General features: G+C 41.0%; 1 protein-coding gene across 2 annotated transcripts in view; it reads left to right on the forward strand.

The window, feature by feature from the left end:
* The window catches only part of BTBD9 (BTB domain containing 9), a 418,266-nt gene that overhangs the window by 304,855 nt on the left and 99,179 nt on the right, over positions 1-14,232 (forward strand). For both annotated transcript variants that reach the window (XR_014297289.1, XM_082663104.1), the window contains exon 8: positions 2,842-3,031. Coding sequence is in view for 1 of the 2 variants with exons in the window: in XM_082663104.1 (XP_082519230.1) it covers positions 2,842-3,031 (190 nt within the window). In the remaining variant the exon portion in view is untranslated. The remainder of the gene's footprint in view (positions 1-2,841; positions 3,032-14,232) is intronic.

Here is a 14,232-nt window from a genome sequence, read left to right on the forward strand (position 1 = left end):
TAACATAAATTAGTGGAGGAAAGCGATGAACTGTTCATTAAATGGTGCTGGGGAAATTAGCTAACCTTATGAATAAAAGGTGAAAGTAGATCTGTATTTAATAGCATACCAAAAATAAATCCTAAATAGATTAAAGAACCAAACGTGAAAAGCAAAGTTTGAGAACTTTTAGAAGAAAATATAGGGAGATATCTTTATAAATTTGGGGTTGGAAAGAATTTATATACAAGAAAGGGAAAACACAAATCATATAGGAAAAGATTAAATATTTCAACTCAACATTAACCAAGAAAGGACTGACATCCTGCCAATGAGGTAACTCATAGCCACAAGTGTAATTCCACTTCCGTATGTGTGTGTGTGTGTGTGTGTGTGTGTGTGTGTAAATATATACATATATATGTCTTACATATTCCTTGAAGAAACTCTTACCTATGTACACAAGAAGACACGTTTGTAATCACAAAGAAAACAATGGTAACAATCTAAATGTCCCTTTGGTATATTTATACATTGAAATATTTTATATACTTTACACAAATGAACTAGATTTATCTGGCTATTGAACGTTCCTTCATCCTGGTTTAATGTTTATTGTAGACGTTGATATTGTTGACCATATATTCCCCTTCTTCTCCTGGGCACACAACAAGTTAGCTCTCTCCTAACCCCTTTGAAGTTAGGTAAGGCCCTGTGACTTGCCTTAGTGAACAAAATGTGAGCAAAGTGATGTGTGTTGCTTTGGGGGAGGAGTTTTAAGAGCCAGTGCCCAGTTCACTCCCTTCTCACTGCCGCTGTGATCGAAGAAGCATATATCAATCAATACAAAGCTTCCGTCACTAGGTTCCCTGCATGATGCAATGCTCAGAGTCACCTTGCTGATCATCGTTGAATGCATAGTGTGGGTGAAAAATAAATGTGTGCTATTTAAGCACCCGGGAGAATGGAGGCCGTCTCTTACTGCAGCTTAAGCTACCTACAGTGTGATTTTATGTCTCAGCTCAGTTTATTGTGTATCTTGTGCCACTTCCTTTAGTTCTCTCTTCCAAATCACAGAACACTTCCCCTTTTCCATGAGATGGAGGTACCATGACTTAGCCTCTAAATATAGTCCTTTATCTCTTCTCCTTTCAAAGTCAGAGGGGGGCTTTTCTGTAAGCCCCTTCTCTGCCAGTACACTGCTCTCACAGGTTACTTTACCAGAGATTCTGCTTATTGCTTTAGAGTTAAGCTTCATAGTCAAGGGATTCATGGCCAGAAAATCCAGTCTCTCTCCCTTCCTCCTTCCCTTCCTCTCTTCTTTATCTGTGGATGGCTGTCCTTATCTACAGAGAGCAAAGCAAGCAGTGAAGGTATATGAGATGAGGGAGCAAGCAAGTAGTGAAGGTAGATGAGGGCTCGAGTACAGGCATGCCCACCTTTGAAAAGTTAATGCATTGCTTAGAAGATACATGGAAGATTATTTACTCTGCATCATTATAAAGTTAGAAATGTTTTGGCATGATAGTAGTACTGCTCACCCTCTCTCTTTGCATAGAGTATAATATTATACTGAAAAGTATAGTATATATCTAATAAGAAATTGTCTTTTTTTCAAGCCATTTTAAAATTTTGTAAAGTAAGCTACACATCTTGAATGTAAGTAGCTAAGGTTAATTGTAGATTTAGGTTAAATAATTTAAATTTCTGAAGAAAATCGCAGCACTAGTAAATGCACAAAAAAGGTCCCAGTGGACTTAAAAGGCTCTCACCTTTTATCATTCTCTTCTCAGCGTTTAGAGAATCTACATCATTTTTGGACAGCTATATCATTTTGTGGATACCCTAGACTTTTGTAAATGAACAGGTGGATGTGGACTTGAAGTATATAGAGAGACACAGAATCAAAACAGAGCTGGTGTTTCAGAATGCAGCAGTTCATGAACAAAGAGATGAGCGTATGTGTTGAATTGCTCAGAATAGTAAACAGACAAAAAAGGGAAATGAATCATGGCCGAGGGCAACTGTATATTCTGCAAAGGGATTGGTACCATGTCCTGGATTGTTTTCCTGCTTTATGAATTTTAAAATACTGAATCTATATATGTCATGCTTCTTTAAACAAACGTACTACATTTATTAAGTGTAATAAATATATACAGTTTAGAGAATACTAATAAAACAAGTGCCTATGTACCTATCGCCTCACGAGAATAGAAGAAAACCAGTAGTTTTGAAGCCCCTCCAGGATTTCATCTTGGAAATGAAATCAATTAATGTTTGGACACATTGGTAGGTGTCCCTCCAAGATTTCATCTCCCTCTTTCTCATACAAATGATCATGAATTTTGTGTAATAATTCCCTGGATTTCCTTTTTAGTTTTACATTTATATATGTATCCCTAAACAAATTATATTTTTAGTTTTGCCTTTTTAAAAAGCTTTGTATAAATGAACTCATGCACTGTGTTTTTCTGTGCCTTGCTTTTCTCACTCAACATTGTTTTCTGATTAATCAATTTGGATATAGCTGTAGTTAATTAATCTCAACTACTGTGTGGTTTCCCACTATAGTAATATTTCACAATGTATTTATCCGTTCTATATTTTATGGGGTATCATGTTTCTTTGTAATAAAATTCTTTAGGGTTAATTGCTACATGTGGTTTGGTTTGTTCCAGCCTCAGGTTCATCTTTTTTGAAAGCTATTTGGCATGGAAATGTGTTCATATCTTGAGATAATAAAGATGCTCTAATTTCTATTTTATTATTGATAGTAATTAATTAATTTTGTTCATAGCACACTGGTGGGATATATTTGGCTTCTTTATCTTGACGCTGAATCTTGTGTTGGATTCACAGTTCCCATGGAGAACGTTGCAACAATTGCTGATTGTGCCAGCGTGATTGAAGGAGTCAGTCGGAGCCGAAATGCCTTGCTGAATGGGGACACTAAGAACTATGATTGGGATTCTGGCTATACATGTCATCAGCTAGGAAGTGGTGCAATTGTGGTTCAACTGGCACAGCCATACATGATAGGGTCAATACGGTAAGAAGATTCCCTTTCATTTATTACTTTTAAAATGGAAGACACGTGCAAATTGTGTTTTGGTACATTGACGATCCCAGTAACTTCAGTGAAGATACTCTTCTGTTCTTTGCTCTAAATATGGAGAGGAGGAGATGGAAAAGGAGGGACAAAGATATACAAGGTGCTTGTTTGGATTTTCTGGTGGGGAGATGCACCAAAGTTAGACTTGTGGAGGGACTAGTTTAGATTTGTGGAGGGCGAGGACTAGGGCCTCTCCCTGGATACAGCACAAGTCTCAGTTTGTATTGGTTAGGAACTTACAGGATATCAAAATCATTTTCAACTCGAATAAATGACTTTATATATGAACCAAACAGATCTGAATATGAAACCTGGTTCTAAAAGATCTTTTTACTAATCTTCACGTCTGGGTTTTTGGTTGTTTTCGTTTTGTTTTGTTTTGTTTCGCTTTGTTTTAAGAAGGGAACTTTAACCCACTATTGCTTGATTTGTAGGATCATATAATTTTAAAATGTGACACTGGTGACATCTCCCAGAGGATATACTTTAGTTCAAGAGAGTCATCTGGGTCTCAAATAGGCTGCCCTTTTTTTTTTTAAGGTTCTAAGAAGGTCTCTGAAAGACTAATGTTGTGTGTGTGTGTATATATATATATTTTTTAACACAAGATATTTTACATTATATCTTAGCCTGCCAGAGGTAGAGATGTTGGTGAGACATGACTGCCTTCCTGTCATCATGCTGTACCACATTTTCCTTACTGCTTCCTGTTCTCATTTTAAAGTTAGTATGTGTAAAGAAAGAAACAGCACAAAAAATAAGGTAGTGGGATTCTAATAGACAGAGGTTTATTGATGTCTAAGCTAATAACTGCAGAGGTTAATGCTGCTTGTCGGTTCCCTGGGGTACCCTGACAAGTGATGCTGGATTTCTTGGAGAATTCAGACTGTTGGTTTCTTCATTTAAATTTTCAACCTCTTTTCATAAAGGGCCACATACAGGCTGAGTACCACAGGCAGCAAATCACAGATAAAGAAGCCTTGAATTCATACTGCAGGCCAGACAACTCACTTTGTGCTTAGGAAGGGGGAGGACACAAGCCACAATCAGTGTGGACAAGCTAGCAGTATAAATAAACTTCCGTCAGATAGCCGTCAACGCACCCTCCTTCCTTCTTCTCAGCTGCATGCATTAACTAAAGTAATCATAAGCCATCTATTTAATAAGTCATTCTAGAATCTTTGTCATAAATGGTGTGAAACTTATCTGAATATTTCCCATTACAATCTTTTTCTCTTTACCTTAAAAATCTGGAAAACAGTTGTCCTTCTCTTGTCTTAGAGTCTGCACAAATTCTTGACGATTACCAATCGTGTCTCTGAGATTGCATCTGCAATTTCTTTCAGAAGGCTTGGTGTGTAACTCATCTGAGCAGGAGACTTGAAATCATTTAAAATGACTAGATACTTTCTTTCACTTCACCTATTTGGGGCTTCAGTTTTCTCTTATGTTTGTTCTGCCATTTCTAATTTGAAAACCAGTCTTCTTGCCAATGAAGATAGAAGCAAACTGGCAGCTTAGCAGCTCTGCCCACTCTCTTTTAGTGTTCCCTGTATTCTGTCTGCTTACCTGGCACCCCACATTCTCTACCCCCCATCCAACAACGGTCCCTGTGCATCTCAAAGCAATATGTCAGAAATGGAATTCCACCATTCTCCCCTTTCCCTGCTCAAGTTGCCTCACACTGCGATTTCCTCATCTGATTTAGTGGTACTGCTCATCCACCCATCCACTGAGCCAAAAGCATGGAAATCTTCCTAAACTCCTTCCTTTCCCTCACCTCCCCCACTGAACCAGTCAGCTGTCAATACCAGCTCCTACATATCTCACAAATCCTTCCTCTCTTCCCCATCCCCACTGCCATCACCATAGTTGCATCTTTGTAGTTTCTCTTCTCTACGTAGCTCTTCCCCACCTGCAACCATCTCCCACACTGTTACCACAAATCTGATGTGGTCATGCCCCTTCTTAAGAGGATTCATGGCTACTATTTGCCTTAAGGAGAAAGTTCAGACAACGACATTAAGAACATGTGACTTGGGCTTCCCTGGTGGTGCAGTGGTTGAGAGTCCGCCTGCCGATGCAGGGGACACGGGTTCGTGCCCCGGTCCGGGAAGATCCCACATGCCGTGGAGCGGCTAGGCCCGTGAGCCATGGCCACTGAGCCTGCGCGTCTGGAGCCTGTGCTCCACAACGGGAGAGGCCAAAACAGTGAGAGGCCCGCGTACTGCCAAAAAAAAAAAGAACATGTGACTTACTTCTCCCCGTACAGCCTTGTCTCCTGCCTCTCCACCACCCCTACACGTACTGTCTCAGCCTATCCAGCTACTTGCAGTTTTGCATGTGTCACCCCTCTCTTACCCCATGCCTTCAACTCTTAGAACATGCTGTTCTCATTACATGTGTGTCTCACTACCTTCTCATCACCCCTTTTTACCTGGCTCTTATAAACCCTTCAAGACTTCACTCCTTTGGGAATGCTTCCCTAACCTTCTATCATCTCCTGGGCTGATTTAGCCATCCCTATTCAATGATTCCGTACATTCTGTATGTAATTCCTCCCAGAGCATTTGTCATGTTTGTATTATAATTGTTTACTTGCTGCCTCCTCCCAGCCTCACCCGATATATGAAGCCTGTGACAACTCAGAATAAGTGTTCCTTGACAGATTGAATGTGCAGATGAGGTAGTCTATCAAGATAGAAGGGGAAATTATAGCGGGTATAGTGGGAGATCCAGAATTTTAGATCGAGCAGGGACCTCATGAGGTCATTGCCAAGGTGACAACTCAGAAAGAGACAAACAAGCTTTTCATGTGGCAAGGCTACCTTGGCCTCTAGCTCTACTCAGTCAGAGATGTTGAATCTGACTCCAGATAAAAGGTGTTACTGGAGCTTAAGAGAGACAAGAGAGAACCGTGCCATTTGGTTTTCTTTAAATGTGGAAAAAGAATGGTTCTCCCCAATTTCTTTTTCCTGACTCAGAGGGGGATGATGAGCATGAGCACAACCAAAGGCAGAATTGTGTATCTCAGCACCGCGTGAAGCCTCCACCTTCCTTAAGCCCAGCTATTGCTTTTGCAGTGAGAAAATCCATGCAATTGAAGCCCCATGAAACTGGCTGAACACTCAGAGAGACACGTCCCTATGAAACTAACATTACGTTGTCAGGAACTGCATTTGCCTCTTCTGTGACATTATCAATAAGAAAGGGAGAGGTATTTCTTAACCACCAATGCCTCTGGGTGATGCTGGATATCTCTGCAGGCCATGGTTAGCAGCAGCTGATGTGCCCAGATAGATGTTTATTGATAGGAAACTAGATCAGTGGTGTCTCTTCATGGGGATGGGTAACTGACAAATGACAGGTTGATTAGGCAGTGACATTTGACCCATGGCTTCTATTGCTTGTGATGACTCACTTGCTTTCCTAGTCACTGTATCCAAAGAAGCCCAGATTCCAAATCAACACCTCGAGGGAGAGCATTACAGAGCTGAGTGACTAACACTTTCTCCATCTAAGAGGAAGGAGATCTGGCAGTTCTGGAACCTCTTCCTCTGGGGGCCCAATCACAAGGTATACTGACTATAAAATTTCAGGTTTCTTTGTAGATGGTGAACACAGAGGCAAATGTCTCAAACATGGATTATCTTGATTACTGCATTCTTTATTCCTGAGAGAGGACAGAATTATTGTGTGGATAAGATTTCTTTTGTTTGTCTGTTTTCATCCACATAAACCATTTCTTCCTTTCCTGAGCGTTTCCCCTGTAGCTGGGTAGGCAAGCAGAGCTTCTTTCTTTCTTTTTTTTTTTTTATTTATGTATTTATTTATTTTCGGCTGTGTTGGGCCTTCGTTGCTGCGCACAGGCTTTCTCTAGTCACGGCGAGTGGGGGCTACTCTTCAGTGCAATGCGTGGGCTTTTCATTGCGGTGGCTTCTCGTTGCAGAGCACGGGCTCTAGGCACACGGGCTTCAGTAGTTGCGGCATGCGGGCTCAGCAGTTGTGGCTCACGGGCTCTATAGCGCAGGCTCAGTAGTTGTGGCACGTGGGCTTAGCTGCTCCAAGGCATGTGGGATCTTCCCGGACCAGGGCTCGAACCCATGTCCCCACCCATGTCCCCTGCATTGGCAGGCGGATTCTTAACCGCTACACCACCAGGGAAGTCCCCAGCTTCTTTCTTGACAGACAATGCCCACAGCTAACCACAGTCAGTGGGAACCTAGTCCTGCTAGTGAGTCTGGTATGGCAAGTACCCTTGTGGATCCTGGAAAGGCTGACCTTGAAACCTGATCTCTGACTGTCTCCTCCTCCCTTCATTTTCTTTCATTCAACATTTTTTGAGCTTTTAACTGTGTGCTAGGCACTATTCTAAACCCTGGGGCTACAGCATTGAATCCAGAAAACAAACATCAGTTTTCTCACAGAACTGACATTCTTGTTGGGGGAGGGGGCAGTGGTGGATAACCAGTAAACAACACTATTTGTAATATGTCAGATATTTCAAAGATGGAGCCATCAGAAGGGAGGACTAGGGGGCTTCCCTGGTGGCGCAGTGGTTGAGAGTCCGCCTGCCAAGGCAGGGGACACGGGTTCGTGCCCTGGTCCGGGAAGATCCCACATGCCGCGGAGCGGCTGGGCCCGTGAGCCATGGCCGCTGAGCCTGCGCGTCCGGAGCTTGTGCTCCGCAACGGGAGAGGCCACAACGGTGAGAGGCTCGCGTACCGCAAAAAAAAAAAAAAAAAAAGAAGGGAGGACTAGGGGTTGGAGACAGCACAGCTTTAGATTGGGTGTTCAGGAAGGTCTCACTGTGCAGAGCCTGAAGGATGGGAAGAGTAAGCCATTGGGGGACCTGGGGGATGAGCCTCACAGGCAGAGTGCCAAGGCCCCGAGGCAGAGCACGTGAGGCAGGTTGCAGGAGCAGCAAGGAGGCCAGGGTGGCTGGAGTAGAGTGAGGGAGGGGAGGAGAGTAAGAGGCAAGGCGATGGAGGTGACTTGCAGAGGTGACATCCCTGAGATGTTTTGTTACTGTTTCTATATTCAGTCACCAGCTCCCCAAACCATCCCACCCACCACCACAAACCCATCCCAGTGTTTCATTAGCACCATTAGAGGAGAGTTTTCTTTGCTGAGGAGAGGAGGGGAGGAGCTGGGGAGCCATCGTGCCTTTAGGAGCCACCTTCTTTTTTCCTGACCAGCCTTTGTCCAGTCAGCTCCCAGGAAAGAGACAGCGGGAGGCGTCCTAGTCCTTGCAGTTTATATGAAACTTTCTCCCCATCTTTGGTGTTTATTTCTCTTTCCCAAGAGCCAGAGCAGGCAGTATAACTTGGAAATAAAGGAGTTTGTCTTTGTTTTGTTGCTAGGTTTACAGGCACAGTGTAACTTGTTCATTTTATTTGAGAGAAAAAGAGAGAAGTTGCCTGGAATGTGCCTTAAAAGTGGGTAACTAGTAGTAATTATATTATTTTCATGCCTTTTTTAAAAACATTAAAATTTAAATAACAGGAAATCTTCAGAGGCCTGACCACATAAAACGACCACATAGTAACTAACCAAATCTACCTAAGTCTTAGTTTATAGTCCCTCTGTCGCCTTAGTTTAAGACTTATTATCTTTCTACTTGCTAATCATGATATCCTTTTAAGTATTTTCAGGTTAGTATGAGAAATCACATATGCTGTGCATTAGGCATGTGTATTACCCAGTCTTTTTCAGCTAGTAAGTGACAGCACTTTGTTGAAACCCTCATTATTAGTCAATTAAATTAACAATTCTTACATTAGCTTGAAAATGATGGTTTTGTAATTGATAATGCAGTACTGTAAGTAAAATACCCGTAATGCTTTAACTAACCTAATTGTGAGTAGGTAGGCTGTTGGAAGATGAAACAGTGCAGGTAGATGCAACTAAATAAACCCATAGTCTCTCTGGGTGTTATGAGGATTAAGGAGTTAATGACACAAAAATATTTTGAGTTCCTCAGTTGGAAAATGTTATATGAATGTAATATGTTAGGACAAAATGGATCTAACCCAAAGTATGTTCTTGGTGGGTATCCATAATCTCTTTAGTCTGTCGGGAGGAGGTTTTTACTTTGCAATAGGAAAAAAAACCCAGTTCTACCACTTATAAAAGTTAATCTGGCACAGAATTTCTGAACCACAAATCAGTTTATGCCTTGCAGTTATTAAACATAGATAAAACAAAGCAATAGAAAGTTAATCCTTTTTAAAAAAAAATTAGATATGTCGCTGTGCTCCTTATTCATCCCAGCATATATTTCCTTCTCTTGGAGCTGTTAAGCCCACACCCAGTTCAGCTGCCCTTTCACTATTGTGTGGCTGCAACCATTCTAGATTATCTGTTCAGTTTGTAAATCAGAAATCCCTTTTTCACTGCTGTTTTTCCTTCTTCCCACTGCTGACCACCCTGCCAAGCTATTGCTCATCCACTTCCCTCCCAAGGATAAGCACAGAAAAGAAAAAGGAGAGGAATTACAAACCATTCCATTCTGTGTCCTGTTTAATAGCTCCAAATGAAGGCTTAGTCCATGAAGGTGGGGAGAGAAATTGAACCAATGACTCAAATGATGTTTTGTAATTATTTGAGTATTTTCTACGTCTGTGCAGCCCTCAAGTTCTTGTAGAACCACAGATAATCTCAAGTTGAAGATAGTGATTGTAGTATTGCGATGGACTTGGGTCTTTGCAGTGATTTCCAAGTGCCTAGTACAGTACTCTGTGCTGTGAGTACTCAATAAACACTCATTGACTGAGCTGACAACATAGAATGTTGGTGCAACTAAAGGGAGTTCTGTCTATCAAATAAATTGGACATCATATTTGCTCAGTGTGTCTGTTCTAAGTATATGTGAGGAAACTGCTAAAGATCTGGCACCTCCAGCAAATGACTAAGACGAAACTCTGGTGTTAGGTGCTGACAGGAGCACAGGTAAGGACTCTTGCCTCAAGTTTCATGCTGCTTCCATTTCATTCTATCCGAGTGCTGCACAGTCAGGCATACATTTATTTACATTAGAACACCCTTCTTTGCAACCTAGAGAGCGAAAAGTTTCCTTTTTATAGTCTAAAGAATACAACAAACTTCTAAAAATATGACTCCTCTGGCTTGGATTAAGATTGCCTATAATTCTAGTCAAAATTGGAAAGATATTTTACCAAATTTGCTTCATATCGGTCATGTCACAGCCCTGAACCAAGGAATTCTTCCTTGTCTTGCTGATCCATGATTTATTTACCAAACGTTGTTTCTCTCACAGCCTATCTGCATCGCACTAAAGTCTTCTCTTATCACCCTCAGACCTCAGAACTCTGGTTCCAAGAAAAATTGTTGAATAAAAAATTATAGTTGTGGTTCTCAGTAGATGCTGGAGTCTGAACTGTCATGAATACTAAGGCGACCAGAAATCCTGGAGCCTGGAAACAGCAGAGTTTTGGCGAATGGTAAATATGTCTCAGCTAGTTTCATCCCAGATGTATCTCAAAACCAGAAAGTATTGCTATGGCAACTAAATTGCTTGTTAAAAATACAGGAGGGGGGCTAGAATTCAGATGTTCTTTGGAAAAACAGGAAAGGTTAAATGCTCCCCCCAAAAGTGTATATGTGTTTGATTTACCTCACATGTCAACCATTTATTTTTCTTGAGCGATTAGAGGAGTTGACAACTAGTCATCATAAAATATAGCTGAATACATGAAAAGAAAAATCCTTTCAGTTTTCAAAGATTACCCATCAAGAAGACATTTTTACAGAGGATATCACTCCATTTGACACAATGTTTCATGCACAAATGTATGTTCAGTAATTATCCAGAATCGTTCATTTGATACCCCTCTGAAACAAATACTTTACCAGTATTGCTGTAAACAATCATTTTAAAAACTGGAATCATTCACCTTGGAAGATCAAATGAATGGAAAGCATCAACCTTCTCCTTCTGTGGTTTTACTTTGACAGATGTTCCAAACACTGCTTCCCCCAAGATCAGCCATACAGGATCACAGAAATGTGGCTGTTCTCTTCAGGGGTAGCAGAAGCATAGGACTTTCAGCAAATTCACCAAAATTTCTACAGATTTAATACATCAAATTGCTTGAATCTATCTTTTGAGTATTAAGTAAATGAAGCTATTCTGAAATCTGATGAAGGGTCACCTTCATTTAAGAAATTACTCCTTGAATTAATCCAAAACAGTAATCTGTCTTTCAAAACCTTCAATCCTCAGATACTCTTAAATGAGAAATTTTTTTCCCGAGGAGCCCCAATTTGTCACCTTGTTAAGATGCTTTTGGTGCATCATGGTAGCACTTGATGTCTGTCTGTCTGTCTTGTCTCTCTCTCCTCTCCCTCTCTCTTTAAACTTTGCCCTTTGTAACCTGGTAACCACAGAGGCACTTGACCAAAACATTCTTGTATCTTTAGTGAAGAACAAGCAGAGGCACTGAGACAAGAAAAACTCTTCCACTTCCCCTTCTTGCTTCTTCCCCATCCATCCACTTCCATTCTGCATCCTTCTCTTAGGAAAAGTGATTATGATGACAGGCTGGTTGGTACCCCTCAAGGGCTCCTTTCAGCAACTTTCCTGGACACTCAGGGCCTTAGCTCCCGCTGAGGAATCATTTTTTCTTCTGCTTTGTTACCTCTTTCAACAATGTGTCAGATTCAGTATAAGGAGTATTGGTTACATAGATAAATGCAGAGTGTGCTTTTACTTCTGCCTGTATTTTCTTTCCTGTGCCCTTAAGACCTAATGGTAAGGATCCTCTTTCTTCCTTTTACTTATGACGTCTGAAACCATGTCCCTCAGTGATTATGACATTACCACCCTTGCCACATTATCCTTTTACTGTAACCAAACACCAGTCAAGACTGTTTAGATTTTCCATACAATTTAATGGTCCTTTTAGTTGCCATGTCTTTCAGTAGCTCTGGAGTTTTAGCTGCTTCGCTGTCTCCATTTAAGATGTGAAGAGACTACAGTATAATTTGAGTTCCTTCTCTTTTTCTCTACCATCAACGTGGTGATACCACCAGTGCTAAAACTCTTCCTTCAAAGATTCCAGTTTGTTGCACAATCCTACAGAGCCTCTTATGGCCTTAAAAAGAAAATGAGAGAAGGCATTGTAGCTTCTGGTTCAACCCACTCTCATTTCTTAAGGATATAAATTATAGAACCTTTCATTAAATGCTATGGCTAAGACTTGACACATTAAAAATAAATGAATAAAAATTCATTTTTATTACTAGCCCTCATATGCTCCGAAGGAGCTTACGTTTAGCTGCAAATAACAAAGAACCTGATTAAGAAAGACTATTTATTAATTTATTTTTATTTTTTTATGGTTGCACTGTGTGGCTTGTGGGATCTTAGTTCCCCAACCAGAGATTGAACCTGGGCCCTCGGCAGTGAGACTGCAGAGTCCTAGCCACTGGACCACCAGGGAATTCCCAAGAAAGCCTTTTTAAATGTTTTTAAAACTATTTTGGTTTTGTTTTGCTTTTGTTTGTTTGTCTCGGTCTCACATAACAAAAAGTCTACAGGTGGGTGGCTGCTAGGATTGGTTCTGCAATTCAGTGAGCTCTTTGATTTTCTTGGTCTTTTCTACTTGTATTTTTGCCTCAGAGAACAGGACAGCTGCTACAGCCTTACCTACCACATCTGCATTTAGGCAGGAAGAAGGAGGGCAAAGTGGTAAAAGTGTAAAGAGCCCTGCCAGTCAAGTCTGTCTCTTTTTATTAGGAAAAGCCAAAGCTTTATTTGAAGCCCCACCTAGCCGACTTCCATTTAGTTATCAGGCAGAACTATGTCATGCAGTCAGTCCTAGCACGTCTGGCAAAGAAGCTGAGGGTCATGGTAAGGAGTTGGCTCATCCAGTCAACAACTCTGCCACAGACACTACCTCCTGCTTGACATTTCACATCTACTTTGGAATTTTTATAGATCTCCATATTTTTTAAAAAACAGCTTTATTGAGATATAATCCATATACTGTACAATTTACCCATTTAAAATGTATAATTCAGGGGCTTCCCTGGTGGCGCAGTGGTTGAGAGTCCGCCTGCCGATGCAGGGGACGCGGGTTCGTGCCCCGGTACAGGAGGATCCCACATGCCGCGGAGCGGCTGGGCCCGTGAGCCATGGCCACTGAGCCTGTGCGTCCGGAGCCTGTGCTCCGCAACGGGAGAGGCCACAACAGTGAGAGGCCCGTGTACCACAAAATAAATAAATAAATAAAAAAAATAAAATGTATAATTCAGTAGGTTTTTTTTCCATTTACTTTTTTTAATGCCCACAGCTTCTGGATGCATCTAAAACAGTAAATATAATAATTGTATTTTATATTATTCTCAGCTTCAAAAATTTTCTGTAAATAAAAAGCCTATATCTGCTTACTGGGTAATTCTGCTCCAAAGTGAGAAGCATTACTGATTATATATCTTTGATCTCTTATTCATGAAATTTACCTCTTGGAAAAAAACTTTAAGTTTCTGTTACAAATTGTTACCTAGCATTTAATTTACTGTGACTGATCTTCATGCTTTACCAGCAGAGTGATAGTGGATGCACCTAATAAAATTTGGGAGGCAGGCAAGATCCCAAGTACCCTCTGATCAAAAGGAGAATAAATTTTGTTTGGTGTGGTTTTACTCTAGTTAAGTTTATTTTAAACATTTCTGAATTTTTGTTAAAATTGTCAATCCATATGGAGTCTGTTAACCAGACATATTTGATTAACCAAAATACCTGTTTACCTAACCAGGTTATAGGGACTTGACTTTTTTTCTGTACGTATAAAATTCTAATATCAGAAATTTCACTGTGTATCCATGTTATTATTTATTATTATTTTTTTTTAGTACACGGGCCTCTCACTGCTGTGGCCTCTCCCGTTGCGGAGCACAGGCTCCGGATGTGCAGCCTCAGCAGCCATGGCTCACGGGCCCAGCCGCTCCATGGCATGTGGGATCTTCCCGGACCGGGGCACGAACCCGTGTCCCCTGCATCGGCAGGCGGACTCTCAACCACTGCGCCACCAGGGAAGCCCTATCCATGTTATTTTGAAATGGTAGATTAAATTATGTCAAAAGTCCTGCTGGAAATAACATTTTCAGTTTTT

Source organism: Grampus griseus (assembly GCF_964374135.1).
Source record: "Grampus griseus genome assembly, chromosome: 10".
Taxonomy (NCBI): domain Eukaryota; kingdom Metazoa; phylum Chordata; class Mammalia; order Artiodactyla; family Delphinidae; genus Grampus; species Grampus griseus.